The 20,149-nt window shown below is 36.1% G+C and overlaps 1 protein-coding gene across 1 annotated transcript in view; it reads left to right on the plus strand.

The window, feature by feature from the left end:
* The window catches only part of SLC17A6 (solute carrier family 17 (vesicular glutamate transporter), member 6), a 28,793-nt gene extending 9,118 nt beyond the window's left edge, over positions 1–19,675 (plus strand). The window contains exons 2-10 of the mRNA XM_010293367.1: positions 7,532–7,646; positions 9,481–9,568; positions 9,670–9,756; positions 10,674–10,816; positions 13,296–13,445; positions 15,626–15,758; positions 16,477–16,587; positions 18,018–18,145; positions 18,507–19,675. Of these exons, the coding sequence (XP_010291669.1) occupies positions 7,532–7,646; positions 9,481–9,568; positions 9,670–9,756; positions 10,674–10,816; positions 13,296–13,445; positions 15,626–15,758; positions 16,477–16,587; positions 18,018–18,145; positions 18,507–18,839 (1,288 nt within the window). The 3' untranslated portion in view covers positions 18,840–19,675. The remainder of the gene's footprint in view (positions 1–7,531; positions 7,647–9,480; positions 9,569–9,669; positions 9,757–10,673; positions 10,817–13,295; positions 13,446–15,625; positions 15,759–16,476; positions 16,588–18,017; positions 18,146–18,506) is intronic.
* Positions 19,676–20,149: the final 474 nt, after the last annotated feature.

Consider the following 20,149-nt stretch of genomic DNA (forward strand, 5'->3'; position numbering starts at 1 on the left):
GCTTTGATACTTCACCCTGATACAATATGTACACTGGATTTCATGAAAAAAAAAATGCTCTTCAAGCTGGTTGCCTAAAACCACTGATGTCACAGTCACTTTGCTCTGAAAGAATCTACATTTATCCTGAGCAGTCCAGGTACAATCAGGTGTAACACATAGCCTGTATGTCAGAAAACACTCCACAAAGCCGTATAGATACAGCGTTTGATTCCAACAGATAGCAATTATCCTCCCAATTGGCTCCACAAAATATTTCAAAGTTAAAACCAGATGATTTCTTCGATAACTGTATTATATATCTCTAAATCAACAGACAGTTGAATCACAGCCTAAGACCTGGAACTGGGTAAGGTAATTTGAATGAGATGGTCTTGGTTTGAAACATCATCTAGCAGATTACATATTTAAAGAGGAAGCCATCCCAAAGCTAATGAGCTAGAAGGAAAGAGTCAGAGTTTTATCTAGATATATACAGATATAATGAGTTGTAAAATGAAACTGCAGGTTTGAGAGATTCCCCAGCTGAATTCAAACAGGAGAGAGAGAGGAGTGGCAAGGCGAACAAATGAAGAATAAAGATGAGATGAAGAGGGCGTGGCTTGCTTAGCGATGCAAAAGAAAGAAAATGGGATTGCTATTGGGGTAAACTGCAGAGATTAAAACCACTAAAATAAAACAGCATGGGTACAAGGTATCTACTGCATATAGGAAGTAACAAGCTGGAAAGGCCTTCAAAGTAAGTAGGGCAAATGCTAATTACTTCTGAGATGGAACCTGATCTGCTTATGAATGTAAGGATGATGTAATGCACTTGCTGGGAAGAGCAACGATCGGAATTTAATGACCCAGGAGTCTTTTACATCAGCATCAACTGCAATGATGCTGTCATCCAACAGAGCCTAAGTTTTTCATAAAATATGCACTGACATATCAAAAATAGGTCTGTGAACAGGCAAAGGAAGGTGCAGCCTAAGAACTATTTAGGGTCTTGGTTTGACCGGTATGAGTCAGTTGCATTAGTGGGGCTTGGAGAAGGCAGAAGCCTAAAGGGACTTTGTGTTACTGATACACATTGACTTAGTCTCTGCATGGCATTTCACTCTGGTGCTCAATCCAGTCCTTGCATGGTCAGTTTTGCTAAAAGACTTGTTAATATTTTGGGATTTATTTATATTCAAAGCTGGCATATCAAACCACAGCAGATTCAGGTTCTCAAAATGTTCATGATCTGTATTAAAGTCTTAGAACATCATCATCTCACCTGATATGGGCAGAGATATGCTTTGTAAGAAGGGAAGTGTTAACTGGCAGCTAAACACCTGAAATTTCTATATATTCAGTCACTGCATAACTCAAAGGAAAAAAAATAAGTTAAAAAGGATGATCACAAATTGTCATTGCTAGCAACATTTGCAGAAGGAAGGATTCTGAAAAACTGCTGCATGCCTACAGGCATTCCAGCTAACTCCTGTCCTGTTTCTCCTTAGACATTATGTTTTACTCAAAAAATTAAGTATTTATTCCAGCATTCAGCCTTGCAGTTCCTCTCAGACAAGAAATTCTTCCGGTTGCATAAAAATATAACATAATCAGTTCTATGTTGTGTTGTTGGCCTTTTGCAGGAGGAGGTGTGTCAAAGATGAATGATTGTAGGTAGAGTCAGAGCAAAAGATAATAAATTTTAGAAATCTTGAGCTGACAGAATAGTCTAAAAAGTGCTTTGCGCAATACATGTTCAGATGCTCAAAGCAGCAGCTGCTCTGGGACTTTCCCAAACAAGCACTGTTCAAGAAAAAGCAACAAAGAATAGTCAAGACTCAGTTTATTTTTTATATATATTTGGTAAAACAAGTCTTTGCTCAACCTATTTTATGTGTTTTCTGTAAGGAAAAGGAATGGCAGTAATGAGCTCACCAACTTGAATGCAAATAAATTTCATTTTTTTAATGACAGAATTTTCATCTCACCTTTAAATTAGGTTGGGAAAACTTTGCAAGGAAAACTCATGCTTTCACACCTCTTTGGTTTCCACCCTTACCTAACAGAGGACTCTCATCTAAGACTAGGAAAAATGTTTTATCTCTGTTTACAAATAAGGTATTTGTTCAATACAGATACTTTACCCAATTAAAATAATGTCCTTTATAACATGATCACTATTACTGTAAAATTGTTAGGTGCAGATGTTGTACATCCCAGAAAAGAATATGGGCTACATTTTCCATAGGTTCCTGTTTACAGTCAGAATAAACCACCTTATAATATTTTGATTTAATTTATTGTAGCAGTGTGAAATGCTATTACTCCCCACCCCAATGCCCTAGAAAACTAACAAAATAATCAAGCTTTCCTATTCTGTAGATAGGTCTTCCACAAAATTATGATTAGTGGCTTTTTGGAGATGAAAATTATTCAGTTACAGCCCTGAAAGAATTTTCTACTGAAGTCATTCAAAACTTCTCTATGTTATCATGAAGAGTGATGTGAAACCCTCTATGCTTTCATAGTTCTCTGTGTAAATCCATTAAAATATCTGCAATCTTGTTTTGCAGCTGTCAATGATCAACACTCACTATTCTTTAATTAGTTTGGATTTTAATAAAATGGCATTCATAATTCATTGATATAGGATATATTTAAGCAACTTAAACCTATAGTATTTTCTCTTTTACATAAATACTAAAAACTGCTGGTTTGAACATACAGACATAATCTTTGTTTTTTATTTTTTTTAAAGGATAAACTTTAGTTAAGGTACTTCATATGCTTTAGAACAAACATATTAGTTGGTTTCCATAACAGTTTCATTTTCAGAAAGTTGGGCTACTTATTTAGAGAATAAGCACATAGATAATTGTTGAATTTGTCAATTATATTAAAAAATGACATAAATAGAAATACAAGGGATTCAGACAGCTGAGGAATTGACTTCTCCCCACAGACATATGAAAAGGGTTTTAGCTTTATGGAGCCATTGTAGCAATTTTCACTCCCCAGTCATTGGGGTAAAAGGATGCTTCCGACCAGGACCCCTTGCTTTCAGATATCATATGTGTAACCCAGTACGTCACCCATCTGGCATTCAGCATTTGGCATGCATCTCTGCTCCCACTGTTCTCAGCTCGCTCTTTGAGCTGGCACTTCTTCCAGCCGAGTAACAAGATCTATAACACAGTTCCATGCAGAAGGCTCATGTAATATGAATTGCCTGGAAAAGGTAGACGAGAATAGCAGGGGTGCACAGATGCAGAGATTAGAAATCCAGAGATGAAAATAAATACATTTATTTCTCTTTAGTTTGTCCCCAAAGAGAAGAAAGAGCCAATTGGATAGAACCCCAAAAAGATTAATTCCTCCTGCAACCTCATTCCATTCTAAGCATTTTTCCTGAATTGTCAGAGTCATTTCCTTCCTCTGCTCCCATCCCAAACGTCTCTTAGTCAAATATGATTTTGCTATTATTACTACTTGTATTACAGGAGGACTAAGTCACAGCTCATGACCTTCATATAATGCCAATGTCAGTAAAACACTGAGGATCAATGTTAGATTCTGTCTTTTGGGACTGAGTCTACATAGTCTAGAAATAGAAATAGATAAGCAAGGCATAATTCTTTGTTTCAGGGGTTATTCTGGTCACTTAGGAGGACCAGGATTTACCTTTTTTCCTCTCCTTGACATACTACTACTGTATTTATTAATTTGTTGTCTTTTACATACGGTTATTTTTTTTTTTATATATGGTTACACAGTTGCTGATTTCAGGTCATAAAGGAATTTTCCCCCAAGTCTAAGGACTGCTGAAAGCATGTCAGGGCATTTTTAATTCCCTCCTAGTGCCAGGGCCGAGAATGATGGCAATGTCATTGGCCTCTCCTGCTCTGTCTCTGTGGCATCCTGTAGTTTTCCCAGAGTTTACCGTCAATCTATTAAAGCTCTTCATTTGTGCCATGGCATTAAGATATGTTTTGTGGGGTTTGGAGTGTGCCCATCATGAAAAGGATGTTCAGGGATATCTCTGAATGAGAATTCAACAGCACAGCTACAGGGGTTTCCTTGGCTGAGCTCAATCCAAGGGACACCATGCAGCAAGGCTTGGCTCACCCTGAAAGAGAAGCGAACTCTAGTGGTGCTTGTGCTTGAGGTATAAAGCTTTCTCCACAAGCCCATGCCACTGCCAAAAGCACGACTGAAGAAATGCACAACAAGGTATGGCAGCTTTAAGACTGTGTATCCCATAAGGGCCACACCTATCCGTTCCAGATGGTATCGGAATATTAAGAGGAGAAACAGATACATGTATAAAGAATGCATGTGGGTAGGAGTGAACACTCCTAAACAGACTGAAAGTCTTATTTTAAACAGGGAACCATGTCTGTGTGAGAATGAACATAATCCATCTTCAGTTGCAATAAATACAACTATGGAACCCCACATACTGTCAATTGGCCGTGGAAACATAAGGATCTAGAAACACAGTTTCTAACGCATGCTTGGAGATAACACTGCAGCAAAACTGAGCAAACGAGAATTGTTTGAGAAGCAGAAATGAAACTAAAGAGCATAACAGTCATAAAATCACTACCTTAATAAACATAACAAAAAGGTAAGCACAAAAAAAGAACAACACAAGTTTGGGATTTGATGTCTGGGTCAGTAAAACACCTTAGAAATGCCTTAGAAACAATCAGAATGTTCCATTTCCCAATTAAATACATCAGGATGTGAGCAGCATTCAAATATATTTAGATTTATTGTAGCTGAAAATAATTCTTACTTGATCTAAATCATAATAAATGTAGTTAGCTGAGGTATTTAAAACAATAAAATGGGAAGTTTCTACAAAAAAACAGAACTATATCATAATACTCTGTTAGGAAGAAGAATTCAGTATTTATGGAGGTAAAAATAAATGTAACAAGACAAAAGAGCACAAAGGAGAAATACTGATTATATTTATGGATGTGCATTGAGAGACGCAAAGCAAATGTAGGAAGATGTATTTGCTCTTGACTAAGAGGAAACCAACTCACTAAAATAGGCATGCACTAAATTCATGGTACCGCTTTTACTATGCATTCAGGAAAAAAGGATAAAAAAGCCATTTCTGACAAGAATCATAAATTAACTCTAATTTATTCTACCCTTAAATCCATAGACTTTTTTGGGGAAGAATTGATCTGTTTCTGAGAAGGCTATTCCGACAAAGCATAGTTCTGAGAGAGAACTGACTTAGAGTGACATTGTGGAATTATTTCACAGCTTCTTGATGTAACTAAATATTCACTGGTACTTGCGTGTCTAAATACAGGCAAGATTTTCATTTGGAAGATGTATGTTTCTGATCATTCTTTAAATTGCATTCTCCTTTCTCTTCTAGAAGGAACAGACTCAAGGAAACAGCTTCTTTTTAGTGATCATGAGAACAAAGGCAATTCTGGGAAACACAGCTTTCAATTGTGGCAAATGGAAGCTGATTTCAGATACAGAATTGAAAAACTAGACTAAATTTCCTCCAAGAAAGAGTTACATACCATAACAATTTTTCAAATCTCAACCTTAGAAAGAGATGGCATTTCCTAATAATTTCTCTTAACATGATTTTAACAGGAATAGAGATTTAGAAGGAGTTGCAATGATTCACACCAGCTAAGAATCTGCTCCAGCAAGTCTGTGCGCAATCACAAATTTAAAACCATATTGCTGCATTAGGCATTTAGCTAAATAGTATCTATTCAGAAAAGGAAAGGCTACAAACCAAGTAGTTCTTCCTTCCTGCTTTCAAGCAAATAAGGATTTTCTCAATGAACCTTTAGAACAGTTACAGTCTATTGCTCTTCAAAAATCGCTAACGGGAACATCTAACTTTTTAAAGGAATTTGTAAAAATCACAAGCAAAGCTCCTAGGAGTCGAAACTCTTCTTATTAATAAATGAAGAAAAAAAGCAAATTAAAACCAAGACACCACTGTGGTTTATGTGAACATATGGGGGGTATTAAAATGTAAGGAAATGAGCTGCATGTACTTTTGGAGTAGAAACTCATACATAAAGAAATTAAGAGTAAAGACAGAATTCAGGCCAAAATAGTTAACACAGTGCAACACAAACACATGCACCAGTCAGTCCCAGTAAATGTGTCAAACATGCTGCCAAAGCAAGCCAGAAATGTGCTGCACAGCCAGCTAGATCTTGTTTAACACGAGATGGGGATCACATGGAACACAATGAGGAGACCAGATTTAGAGCTATTTAACAAAGCTTCCCTACCGTGCCAAGAGGCTTTTTTTCTGCTGCCCTTTAATATTTGTCAAATAGAAGTGGAGTATACTCAGTTTGCTATTTAAAGATTCGTATCAGGCTGTAATTCTAAATAGAGAATGTGAAACATAGATGTCTTTGGGAAGAATTTTTGTCTTGAAAATTATCGCTGCTTCCTGCCCATGGTCTGTTTCTCACTAACTTATGGCACTGTACCAATTTCTGAAGAACACATGCTAAGGTTAAAGGTTTCTGTCAAATCAGTTCCACATCAGATACCGTGATGTCATATGTTAAGACATCTTCAGGATTTGTCTTAGCATTACATAGTTTTGTATAAAGAAAGCGGCCAGTCATTGCTACTAGTTCCACTGAAAGGAAAATGAGGGAAAAAATGGATTATTTCCACAAGAAAGGAATGAATGAACATGAAAAAATGACACAATAATGCTGGAGAAAAGGCTTCCTCCTACCAGGGCCAGATATTAATTAAATCAAATTGAAATTCAGGCAAAGCAGTGGAATTTTGAAAATGAATCATCACTTCACACTTATGCTCGGACCTTGTAATGTGCCTTACCTGAAGCAATTCCTAGGGTGCTGCTGGAGTCAAAATCAGCAATATTCAGTGAGTAGCCTCTGAAAAAACAGCAGAAAGAATGATCTGTTTTCTACGGATATGTGTTTCCAGATTGATTAACTCTTGTGTCTATGAAAATCCCAGCTCTGTTTGAAATTCTTCCTGCTGCTTTGGCATTTATAGAAGTGGATTCTCTTCTGCTTTCTAAATAGTGAATGCATGGTGCCACTTTCTTACAATTAAAGCACTAATGAAACATAAATCTATCTTTCACTTGGCCACCTATTTTAGCAAACCATTTGGAAACCTAATTTCTAATTTCTCTAGACTGTAGTGAACTCAATCAGATTTGGTCAAAACAGATGTGAAAATTAAAGGAAAGAATGGGGATTTATAGGGAGAATAAGATCTATACCTCTGATATATAAGATGTATATATATAAGATGTATTTCCTTAGGAAATTGTGCTAAATAGATGTATATGTCCATGTTTGGTCTGGGTCTTATCAGACAATTTATTACACTAGATGGAAGTAGACACTAACCCAGTCCAGCAGTTGTTAGTATATCCCCTACCTAAAGAACATCTGTTTAAATACATCTATATTGATATCTGAGCATATATAGAATAAGTCAATTGGAACAACACTGAAGTTACTTCCTTTCCTTTTTTTTTCCACCTTTGCAGAGTATTTGGTGCTGCTATACTGCTGACATCTTCCCTCAACATGTTAATACCTTCTGCAGCCAGGGTGCACTACGGGTGTGTCATCTTCGTTAGGATCTTGCAGGGCCTTGTAGAGGTACGGACAAATTATACAATAACCAGTAAATGTGATAGATGTTTGTTAGTTTTTAATTAGCAATTGTAACTTTTCAGGGGAAAACAAAAATTGCTTTCAGTTTATTACTAATTTTCATTGTAATGGCTTTCAATGTATGAATTACAACTATTCGATTTTCCTTCTTCTATGAAATTACATCCCAAAGTTTTCCCATCCTGAGGAGAAGCCAGTGAGATATGTATTTAACACTGCAGCTTCACTGAAATCCAGTACTGCATAGGGTTTATACTGGTGCTACTCTCACCAGTTATTTGCTGTCCAGCCTCACAGATTAAATCTATAATAAAGAATTAAGCTTCTATCATAGGCCCTGCCCATGCTCTTGTTGGTATGAATGAGAGATTTACTGTGATTTAAGAGAGAAAAAAATTGACCCTGCCTTCTAAATTTATTTGTTTGGTTTTTTCTTTACTGAAAGACAGATTGCTGGTGCCTTGTTCCTCAGGGCTACACACTTCTGTTACGTGAGCTGATTTTAACTCATGCACTTTACTGTATAAAAAGACTCCAAACGAGGGTGCAGAATGTACCTGAAAGTTACATAACTGTCCATCACATTCTTAAACTCTACATGTATAAATATGGAACCATTCCTGAAAAGTGATCTGCATGTACAGAGGTGTGTTTAAGTGCAAAGAGGAGAGGAACAGAAGCAAGTGGGTAATTACAAAATAAAATAGCTATTTTAGACTATTTTAGTATTCTGTGATACTGCTCAAAGGAAATGTGAATGCAAAATGTCTCAAACAGGTTTACAATAAATCAGGACAATCTTAAGATTACATTTTTATATTTCTTTTGAAAAATTAACAAAAGACTGAAGTGAACATGAAATTGGTAATAGGATCTTCTTTCAAAACAGAAGAATGCATTTTACAACCTTTTTTTGTATATTGAGGCTGATAACCTCAACATTTATGATAATCTCAACATTTGCCGAAAGTTATTAATTTTCTCTACTTCTTGCACAGGAAACAAAACATCAAATTAAGAGAAAAGTAACTCTATATAACCATGTATACTTCCTAATAATGATTTTTAAACAAGAATTTTGTGGAAAATTCATGTATATGTCATATTAATTTTTCTAAAATTTCAACACTGCAAGATGCCATGATTTCTGTGTAGTTTTCCTATTGCAAAGCTAAAGGCTGCTTTTGAAGAGAGACCTACATAGAAATAACTGGTTTAAAATCAAACCAACTAATATCAGACAATTATTTGCTTTAAGTGCTCAAGAAAGTTAATTAGAGACAAAGATAGTGAAAAACTTCTCTCAACATTATTTTTTTAAGCTCTTATTGATCTTATTTTCTAGTTTTAGAGCAGTGGAGCAATAATCTGTATTTCCTAAATGACACTTGAAATGTTAGATCAAAAACTGTTAGATGGCCACCAAAACTGAAGGGTGGAGAAATGAGCCCAGCATTAGAAAGACTCCAGAGTGTCTGTGCTTTCAGCCTTCCTTGGACTCTGGTACTTGTGCATTAAGATTCTTTCTTTTTGTTTCTCTGCAATTCTTTCCTGGAAGGGGGAGGGGGAGCAAAAGGAAATAATTATGCTTTATATCTGTTTCATAAGGCCTCTTTAATGATTTGGAGTGATATACAAAACCCCTTTCAACTTGAATAGAAATTGAGGTTCCTCTATGGCTGTGCTCAGACTTGACTATAGAAATGCAAAGCATTCTCAACTTCTTGTTCGTAGCAAATAAAAAAAAATAAATCATGCAAAGACAATGAACTGAGTGATTGATCAGCATTAGCTAACTTGTGGCACACCCATTCCCCAGGGGGTCACCTACCCTGCCTGCCATGGTATTTGGAGCAAGTGGGCCCCCCCATTAGAAAGAAGTAGGTTAGCAACCACTTCCTTTTGTGGTAAGTAACTTTATGTTTTCCTCTTTCTTTCGTTTGTAACATGAAAGTATTTTGAGACTGAATTTTTCTCCCTTTTCATCCACACTTGTCTTGTTTTGTAGGTTCCTATGCAGGAGCTGTTATTGCAATGCCTTTAGCTGGAATTCTAGTGCAATATACTGGGTGGTCTTCTGTGTTCTATGTGTATGGTATGCATTTTTGCTCATCTCACTCCAATATTGTATCACCTTACTCTACCCTTTCTAAAAATCTAAAAGCTATTGTTAAGAGGCCATAAAAAAAAGAAGTGGATTGGTTAAGCTAAAAATAGAGTCTAGAGAAAAGGGCAATGAAAGAACAGAATTTAAAGGAGAGAGTAGGAAAGCAACATTATTAAAGAAGAGAAGCTAGTTCATGGTGAAACCTTCATCACTTCTAGTACAAGAAGTGCAAACTGGTATGCAGATCTATAGAATCTCCAATCACTTAATGTTGCTCTTTCATTTCTACTACTGGAAGTTTAGAGTACCTGCCCTGACTAAGATGTCTTGATTTTTATCTGAAGACCTACATAACTTCATTCGCACTAGTTGTGCTACCTCAACTTACACTGATGGAAAAAAAATGTCCCGAAGGAGTTCATTCTGCAGTGTAAAACTGATATGAATTAGGGCAAAACCTTATAAAAATTTAATAAACTACTAAGGAATTGCATTGCTATGTTGAAAACAATGTCACAATCTTGTATTTTGCAGGTAAAAAAAAATAGTGCAGTAATCAAACAACAGTGGCTTAAAGCAGAATGGGATTTCATTTACAGTCTGGTGAAATGAAACGGAAGCTGTTTCATTGCCTTGCATTGTACAAATTGATGTTAAAATATCAGTGAATATTCACTTACAATGAAATCATTCTGTAAATGAAACAAAGAAAACTTCAGTGTGGTCCAGCTTGGCATATATTTTGCATAAATATTGTTTGCAGGATCTGACTCTCTGTTAGAATGACTCGGTAGAAGATTAGTAACAACAACTGCCATTTAATTTTGTTATAATTATTCACAGATTTTTAACTCGTTTGCTACTTTACTGTGCATCTTTTGAAAGTCTTTCTTTACATTCCAAAGGGAGCTTTGGTATAGTATGGTACATGTTTTGGCTTTTGGTTTCATATGAGAGTCCTGCAAAGCATCCTACGATCACAGACGAAGAAAGGAGATACATAGAAGAAAGCATTGGAGAGAGTGCCAACCTCCTAGGTGCAATGGAAGTAAGAGTATTACTCATACACTTGTTTCCTATCAGATAGTTTTAAAACCCCCAAAACCCAAACATAACAAATAAAAGTAATCAAACATCCTTCTTGTTTAAGAAAAAAAGCATGTGTTTTTTAAGAAAAAAAACAATGGAATTTTTTGGGGATGAGGAGATCCGAAACCTGCTGATGGATTTCTGAGTGGATATTGCTTCTGCACGAAGAGAATCATGGAATAGTTTGGGTTGGAAGGGACCTTTAAAGGCCATCTAGTCCAAACCCCCTGCCATGAGCAGGGACATCTGCAGCTAGATCAAGTTGCTCAGAGCCCCGTCCAACCTGACCTTGAATGCGTCCAGGGATGGGGCTCCTACAACCTCTCTGGGCAACCTGTGCCAGGGGTTCACCACCCTCATTGTGAAAAATGTCTTCCTTATGTCTAGTCTGAATTTACCCTCTTCTAGTTTAAAATCGTTACCCTTTGTCCTATTGCAACAAACCCTACTAAAAAGTTTGTCCCCATCTTTCTTATAGGCCCCCTTTAAGTACTGAAAGGCCGCAATAAGGTCTCCAGTTCTTCTAGCAGATCACTCATGGAATTTATGTCTCTTTTTCTACTTCAAAATATAAAAAAGCCCCTACAGCTACATTTGAAATTGCAGCTTTATTGAGACTTTCATAGTACCTTGAGTTCAAGCGGTTAATTTCCTTCCTGTATAATCCCTTCTGGAAGGTTTTCCTCTTCCTAAAAGTAGACTGGAGGAAAAGAACTACTCAGTGTTTCCTGAGGTCCTCAGAACATCAGGAAAAAAGAGCAAATCCTGACTGTCTATGTTTCATTTGCAAGAAAGGCTGTAAAGTGCAACAGAGCCACAGGAACATTCCCCATTATCATGGTAACGTTGCTGGAAACATGCTATCAAGCCTTTCATAATCTGACTTAGTTCTGTACTGGATTATTCTCAAGAATTCCTAAAAAATGAGCTATGAACTCAGAGAATTTTCTAGACACTTAATAAACCCATCATGCTAAATAATAATTTTCTTATTTCTCTAACTATTGAAAAGCTTTAAAGAAACTATCACCATGCCCTCTAACTCAAGAAAGTAAAAAAATTTGGTTCTTAAGCCTCGCCTTATCTGCTCAAACTTTTACACCATCCATTCTCAGTAGACCCTCACTACCACTCTACGTTGTGTTTTCTAATTGGTCAGAACATTGGTTCTTGACTGAACTTGGGAGCAAATTATTTTTCTCTTAGTAAAAAAACTTTGATCCAGATTAAATAGGGAACTGGAAATATTAGAGTCATTTCTTTAGTAGCTGACATTTTTAGGTGTTCTTGAGGGAGTCTCTGGGTTGATACTCAATAGCATGCAGCAGTGTTCATAGTTTCTTATAAGTGCTTTTGAAAATCTGACATGAAATGAGATACCTCGAAGGATGTCCATATAATTCTAACGGGCTGAATAATTTCTGTCTCTTTTTTACTGTTGCTTTTTAATTAAACAATTTTTGGAAGGGATTAGTTTGTATCAATAGTTCAGTTGCTTCTAAAATATTTAGGCTGAAATTCCTCCCATAGTATCACGTTAGCTTTTCTGGCTGGCTTCTCATTTAATTGTCACACTTCAACCTTAGCTCTCACTTAAGTGTAATTTAATAGGTATACAAGGTATTTCATATATCCATCTATGAGCTGTTTTTCTTTGAAGAAAAGCCAGTACTCAAATCAACAATACACTAAATTCAGCCTGAAACCTTGCTGAAGTGATTTTCAAACACTCATCTGGGTCTGGATCCTGTATTTGGATCAACACAGATGGGCAGAACCCTGGGCTCATGGAGAGGTGCTGGGACTCAGCAGGATTGTCGTTCTGTCCATCTGTCTTTTTTTTTTTTCCATAGTGCAATTTATTTTAAAAATAAAATAAACCAAACAAAAAATATATTGACCAAGCAGTTTCAGCTGAGGCTTTATAAAAACATTACTCAGAACGCTGGGACTAAGATTTAAATGCTAAACTACATGTTTAAAATAAATCTGGATGAAATTGTGTACTTACAGTGTAAAATCTGACTGTTGCCTTAGATACAGCTACATTGCCTTTTAAAGACATACTATTATTTTGGATTTAGCATGCTCATGTTTACATGATTGAGATAATGGCACTTGTACATGAGTGCTGTGATACTTAAGTATCACTGAGTTTCTCCACTTGTGCGTTTTGTAGTAATTTTTACTTGCTTATGTTTTTAAATTAAATCTTGATCATCCAAATGTGGATGTATGTACTTTATGATAATAAAGATGATATTTTATGATAAAGATGCATGTACTCTATGATAATTGAATTCATTGGAATTCAGCTACATAAAGCTGTGCATATATGAGTTTGTTGGAATACAGGTAAAAATTACAGGTAGGAAAAGGGAAGATAGACAGTTCATAGTGATCAAAATATTGACTGGATCCCCCTTTCTATATTTCAGAAATACAAAACTCCATGGAGAAAATTTTTTACATCTATGCCAGTCTATGCAATAATTGTTGCAAACTTCTGTAGAAGCTGGACTTTTTACTTGCTGCTTATTAGTCAGCCTGCTTACTTTGAGGAGGTGTTTGGATTTGAAATAAGCAAGGTATGTAAAAATAGTGTACAATCCTTACCTTAGCTAAGTAACTATCAGAGCTACATTTGTGATATTTACTAGGAGAAGGAAAGTGTTCTGTGTCTTTATCATGGGTTTACAAGTCTTAAATCTTATCCCCCCCACTTACTGTTCCCTTGACCAGCACATATAAGTGAAGTAACAACAATGACAAAGGATTGCACAGGGGAAGGTGAAGGCAGGGTGAGTTTTAGTGATGATCTACTTGGGGCCATACTGCAAAAAGGCTTTCAGTTAAGTGCTTGAAACCATGCATGGTATTAGAAAGGGATCGAGAGACCCATTACACTTCTGTCCCTGACACCCCAGGGCATGAGGATCTCACTGAAGCTGCAAAGAAAGCATTGACAAGTGGTTCTGTTTTTCCAGGTGCATTTTATAAAGCAGGACCACCTGGTTTTAGGAAAGATAGTACAATTTATCACTTTTCTATATCCCCCTTTAATGTGATGAGAACTGCTCCCCTTTTTTCACTTATGAAGCAAAAGAGATGGTGGCAAAATATGAGATTTAGGGATGATCTAAGGTTCCACATAATTCATACAAATTTTGCATCAGACCTGTAATGTAAATATGGGTACATGCAAATAAGCCCTCAGAGTGTGTAGTAAGCTTTCTACTAATACTGATTTCCTTCTTGTGAAGGTGTTGGGGGCTTGTGTTTTTGAGAGACCTGTATTCTTTTGATATTGTTCCATGGGGTGTTGTTACCTAAATTGTGGTGTAAGTGACAACTAGACAAGTGGCTTCCAAATTGCCATATTGTGGAGTATTGTCAAAACTATGTCATGCCATCCTGCATTTAAAGATAGGCTTCCATCTTTAGCTGGAGTTATTTTAAGAAGCTTTGCTATACTTGAAGCATCATCTGTTATGCCTGCAATAAGAATGGTCACACTTTATAGAATTAATCTGATCATTTTGTTCTAGAAGATTTTTCTTTGAGCGTATTCAAAGAAATGTGGAACTTTGTAAATAATGACAGCAAAGTCACCTGCTGTGGGTATGGATGCTCATAAATGAATAGTTATGATTTAGTCAGGAACACCTCAAAGCAGTAACCACAATACCACAGCTACCTCATAGTTAACATCTGGCTCATTGGGAGAAACATCTATCAACATCAAGCTAGCTGTAACAATCTAGTTGCCACATATATAAACTGCCGTGAAATACATACTTGCACAACTTTAACTGAAGAATAGAAAAAACTTGTTTTCTTTTTGTTGTCATGGAGTCTGTCTGCTCTGCACACTGTGAGACTGAAGTCAATTCAGAACTCAAGTCAAACATCACGCCAGCTGATACACTGTTCAGACAGGAATTATGCAAAAAAAACCCTGTGCTTAAGCATTTTTTCAGATATACACAATAATCTGAATTCCCTATTGGAACAAAATGCCGTGCGTACTAAACCAAACGATCTGCAAGGCAGTTATGCTGACAGGAGATAGCAGATGGCAGTTGGTGCCACGCTCACAGATACCCTATCCTGCTTTGAAGGAATGGTCTTCAAATATATTATCATATCTTGGAACAGTCATCACAAAATTACTATGTCTTACTTTGCTTGTATGCATATCGTTTTGAATTTTGTTGATGGATATTAGTATGTTGTCTTTCACTACGTACAGAGTTTCTCAGATATATCTTTTGCCCACGTGAAATTTGAAGCTTGAGGGATGGTCAAAAGCAAAGGCAAATGGCCATGGTGCACGTGAGGGTGATCCACAGGGAATCTGTCTAGACATGTTAGGTTTGCTGGGCGATGCTACACCAAACACATCACCAACAGAAATGTGGCAATTCAGTTCGACACATTTGATGATAAATTTTCTGAAAAGAAAGGGCAGAGGGGCTATAAGTCAGGGGGAAAAAGCCATTAGCTTAAATATAAACTGTGAAAACAATTTATAAACAGAAAGTATCATGTCATCAGAGGGTCTTAAAAACTCTGGTTGCCCTTCATAAAATACGACAACTTAAGATCATGAGCTTTTTTCATTTAATAAACCAAGTTAAGATTTTTAGTTTTAGCACATAGCCTGAAATTAAAGAGAAACAATTACTTAGTTGCTGAAAGCTTCAGAAAATGAAAAATCAGTATTTTCTTATGGTTTATACTCTGCTACTTCTAATGATTATTTTAGGTGGGTATCTTATCTGCTGTGCCGCATTTAGTGATGACAATTATTGTTCCTATTGGGGGACAAATTGCAGACTTTTTAAGAAGCAGGCAGATTCTTTCAACCACTACTGTGAGAAAGATAATGAACTGTGGAGGTAAGTCTTCCTATTTTGTTAAAAAGCTTCTTGTACAGATTCAGTGTCCTTATAGTACGTTGTATACAATAAACAAACAAACTACATGGGTTTATGTACTTATGAAGCAATACTTGGTGCATTTTCTTGGTATTACAGAGGTGGTTACTAAATAAAAGTGAACACAGTTGTTCCTATTCCCAGTTTCAATACAGATGTTTGGTATTTGAAAAAGCATTTAGGCTATTAAAGAAACGGATGAGGTTTTGGAGAGTAATTTTCCTACCCTTAGCTACTTACTGAACCTTAGCTTCTCATCTGAACACCCTCTGCACTAAGAGAGCCCAGACAACAACCTGAGATTATGTATCTGACTTCTGAGAGGTTAAAGCCACATAAACTGAACCCTGGCTGTGATACGGGCTGCAAAATTCATAAGCAGGTTAAGTGTATATTCCCACTGGGGTTGGCTAGAACGACCTAACCTAATCACGAGTATTTCTTTTCATCTTCAAACTGACAGGAAGTAACAATAAATTAGCATACAAAGAATAAAGTAAGGAGTATTTGAGATAGCAAGAACACGTGTTTTTTAGGGATGAAAGAAATACCTGAGTATATTCCACTCTGAGGTAATGTTTTGCCTCTGTCTTCCTATGAAATATTACCATATCCTAAGGGCTGCAATATTTGAGGAAGGATTAAATCTGATGCCTGGTTTTCTTTATGATTTCCCCAGGTTTTGGTATGGAAGCAACTCTTCTTCTTGTGGTGGGATATTCTCACAGTAAAGGAGTGGCTATTTCGTTCTTAGTGCTTGCTGTAGGCTTTAGTGGATTTGCCATATCTGGTAAGATTGTATTACTATTATTAGTAAATTATTTTTTCTTAAGAGATAGAACATCCCATTTGTTTTTTATTTGTTGATAGTAATTTAAACAAACCTCAGAATCCCAAATGACATTATTTATGATCATTACAAAGGAAAGTACAATCTGTACCACATCTTTTAGATTAGATTATTTTTGTTCAAATACTTCAATCTTTTCCATTTTGCAAATGCAGCAAATTGGACTTTCTCTTCAGTGAGGTGCTAATGTACACCATATTTTTTTCTTGAAATTAAATGTATAACACAAATGGACTGATACTATACAATGATGCCTTAATTTATATGTCTTTGCTTAAATATAGGCCTTTTACTATTTTTTTCCCACTGTATAGTTAACGCTTTGTTAGTGTTGAATTTTTTTATTACTTTGGGGCCTAATTACTAGCACTTTTTTTCTGATTTAAAATTCAGCTCTTCCCCTTTCCTGCTGACATATCACCCCTTTGCCTTTGCCTTCCCCAGACACAAGTCACCTGGCCTTCCCTTGTTTTCCCACTGTGATCCTTGTATCCTCTCCCATGCTGGTTCCTTATGTCTAAAACAGGCTCTCTTGTCTTTTGTGCCAAACATCTAAACTCTCCTTAATCAAATCTGTCCTTAATCCCATGTATTCTGCAAGGCATCGTGCCTGGGTTGTACAACTTGAAAAGTGCATTGCGCTTTCTCTAATGGCTATCCATGTCATACTGCCTGCCTTCTACCTTTTATTATCTTTCTGTATGCAAAGATTTGGCTTCTGTTTTCACTTAGGCGCTTATTTTGGGGACAATGAGTTCTATCACTTCAGAGAAGCAAGTGTTTTTTCTAAGATTATTTAAATAGTTACTGCATAAATTTCAACAGGATTAAGCTGCTGGAAATGCAAGAGAACAACCAAATATTTTTAAAATAATTAATAAATCTTTTATAGATATTGTCTTTTTACTCCATTTTACAACTCAAGAACAGAAGGGAACTCCCTTCTGCTGGTCTGTGTGACAAAAAGAAAAATGTGGGCAATAGGAAAGTGGTGCAAGCTGGAAGAAGAAATGACATGTTATTTACAGCATGAATTGGTCTTGAATGACACTGCAAAATATGAACTTTCTCCCTGCCTAAATATCTTCTGGGCTCTCCACTCCACATAGTCACTACTGGGATTTTTTTTAGAACTGCAGTTTTGGGAAGAAAATACATTTGGTATCCTTTTATAGTATATTTTTAAAAGAAAATGAAAACTCAGAGACCCTCTAGGAATCTTTAACCATTATAAGCCCTTTAGAGAAAAAGAAGTGCAATTAAACAGCCCAAATATGTCATAGTAAAATGGTGAAGTGAGAGCATTACTTTTCAGAGCTAAAGTAATGCTCTGCTTTTGGTATGAATGTTTGCTGACCTTTGTATTGCAGGATTCAATGTCAACCATTTAGACATTGCCCCGAGGTATGCCAGCATCTTAATGGGGATTTCTAATGGAGTCGGGACCTTGTCTGGAATGGTTTGCCCTATAATTGTCGGAGCAATGACAAAGAACAAGGTAAATGGCAATGCAGTTTTCAAATCTTCCAGTTTAATACTATTGGTTTCAAGAAAAATACCTTTCCATAGTACAACTTCCCAGGATGTACATATTAGAGTCTGAGACCTCCAGGGGATAGCATTCAGGAACTTGTAAATTTGAAGCATGCTTCACTATATGCTCACCAGGTCAGTGCTTTTGTAGGCTAATGAATAGTGATTTTTCGAAGAAAGATGGATATAAATAATTGGAAATTTGACACGTAAATATTTTAGCTGTGCTAACTATCACAGCCTGAATCCTGAATTTAAATCTGTCAGCTCAGAAGAGTTAGATAAGTCTATGCACTAGTCTGATTTAGCAAATTTCTTCTTTACAGACACGTGAAGAATGGCAGTATGTCTTCCTCATTGCCGCTTTAGTTCATTACGGAGGTGTTATCTTCTATGGCATATTTGCTTCAGGAGAGAAACAACCCTGGGCAGACCCTGAACAGACAAGTGAAGAGAAATGTGGCTTTATTCACGAAGATGAACTTGCTGAAGAGACAGGGGACATTACTCAGAATTATGTAAATTATGGTACCACCAAGTCTTATGGTGCTACAACCCAGGTCAATGGTGGCTGGCCTAATGGTTGGGAGAAAAAAGAGGAATTTGTACAAGAGGAAGTACAAGACTCATATAACTACAAGGAAGGAGATTATTCATAACAGACCTAAATATTGGGTATATTTTGTAGTGTTTGTGATTAAATTCATTGTGATTGTTTGCACACAGAAATAAAATGTGGTATAAACATGTAAACACATATCAAACAGGAAGGTCTTACTGTAAAAAAAACATCGAAGTGCAATCTGTATGAGTTGTGACATGTCATCACTTTCATTAGGTTATATTTGTTCTATAAACATTAGAGTTTTAAGGGTTTACTGGTCAAAACTTTAGAGGCAATTAGATACTTACAGTATACAAGAGCTAAAACTCATAACTAAGGATTAAAGCACAACTAAGCAACCAAGTTGGCACATCTAATGCTCTTTTTAGAAAGCCAAAATTACTTGATCATTAAAAATGCACTTATATATTTGTTACACTGTATTGAAAGAGATTGTGTTAAATACACGTTTACTCAGTGCGATGTAGGAATTGTGTGTTCGTCTAAGACAAGAGCTTTCTTAAGGAAGAAAGATTGAGTCCTAGGCATTTATATACAGAGGATCGATCCAGTTCCCTTAATGGTAACTGTATCACGCATAAAGAACAAATAGGGCATATTGTATGTTTATCGTGATTACATGCTGCAGGCTACTCTGTGATGAATAAAGGAATTATTTAGGAGTTTTATACTTAATGTTTGGGCACAAATTCTTATTTCTATTCTTTACAGAATTGTAGGAACTTATAGGCATTGTCATGTTCTTCCCTGCATTTCTCAACTAATATAAAAACAATATATAATGTTAAGTCTGACTTTTCATGCAGACTGTCAAATCCCTTTATCAAAAATCAAGCTTTATTATTCTATTCTTCGCAGTATATTCCAACTTTGTACTGGTGTCTTTAGAGAGAGTAAAAACCAATATAACCTAGAAAAAGATATAGTCTTTTACAAAATTCCAAAGAGAAATTTACTATGAGCAAGTAGCCCTATGAAAAAGGATGTATTTGTTTTGCAGAATATTTTGAAGCCAATAGAAGAAACAGAGAATAATTTAACCCTTATTCTTCCCTTAATAGCTTTCATATTTTTACACATCGTACCACAGTTGTATACATAGATAGAAGTTTATTGAAGATACTGTAATTATAGAAAATGTTGCTATTTTAGAAATCCCTGAAATAAAAAATGTATTTGTCTTTCGATTAAACCTAATAATAATGGACACTGAATATGAGTAACATAGAAACTCACAATAAACCAAAGTGGTAAATAACTAGTGTTGGGTTGAAAGAAGCCAACAAGCATCATGCTTGTCTTTTTAGCATAACTCAACAGTGACTGCAACATTAGTGTACCAAG

Source organism: Phaethon lepturus, unplaced genomic scaffold, assembly GCF_000687285.1.
Source record: "Phaethon lepturus isolate BGI_N335 unplaced genomic scaffold, ASM68728v1 scaffold2698, whole genome shotgun sequence".
In the NCBI taxonomy this organism is placed as follows: Eukaryota; Metazoa; Chordata; class Aves; order Phaethontiformes; family Phaethontidae; genus Phaethon; species Phaethon lepturus.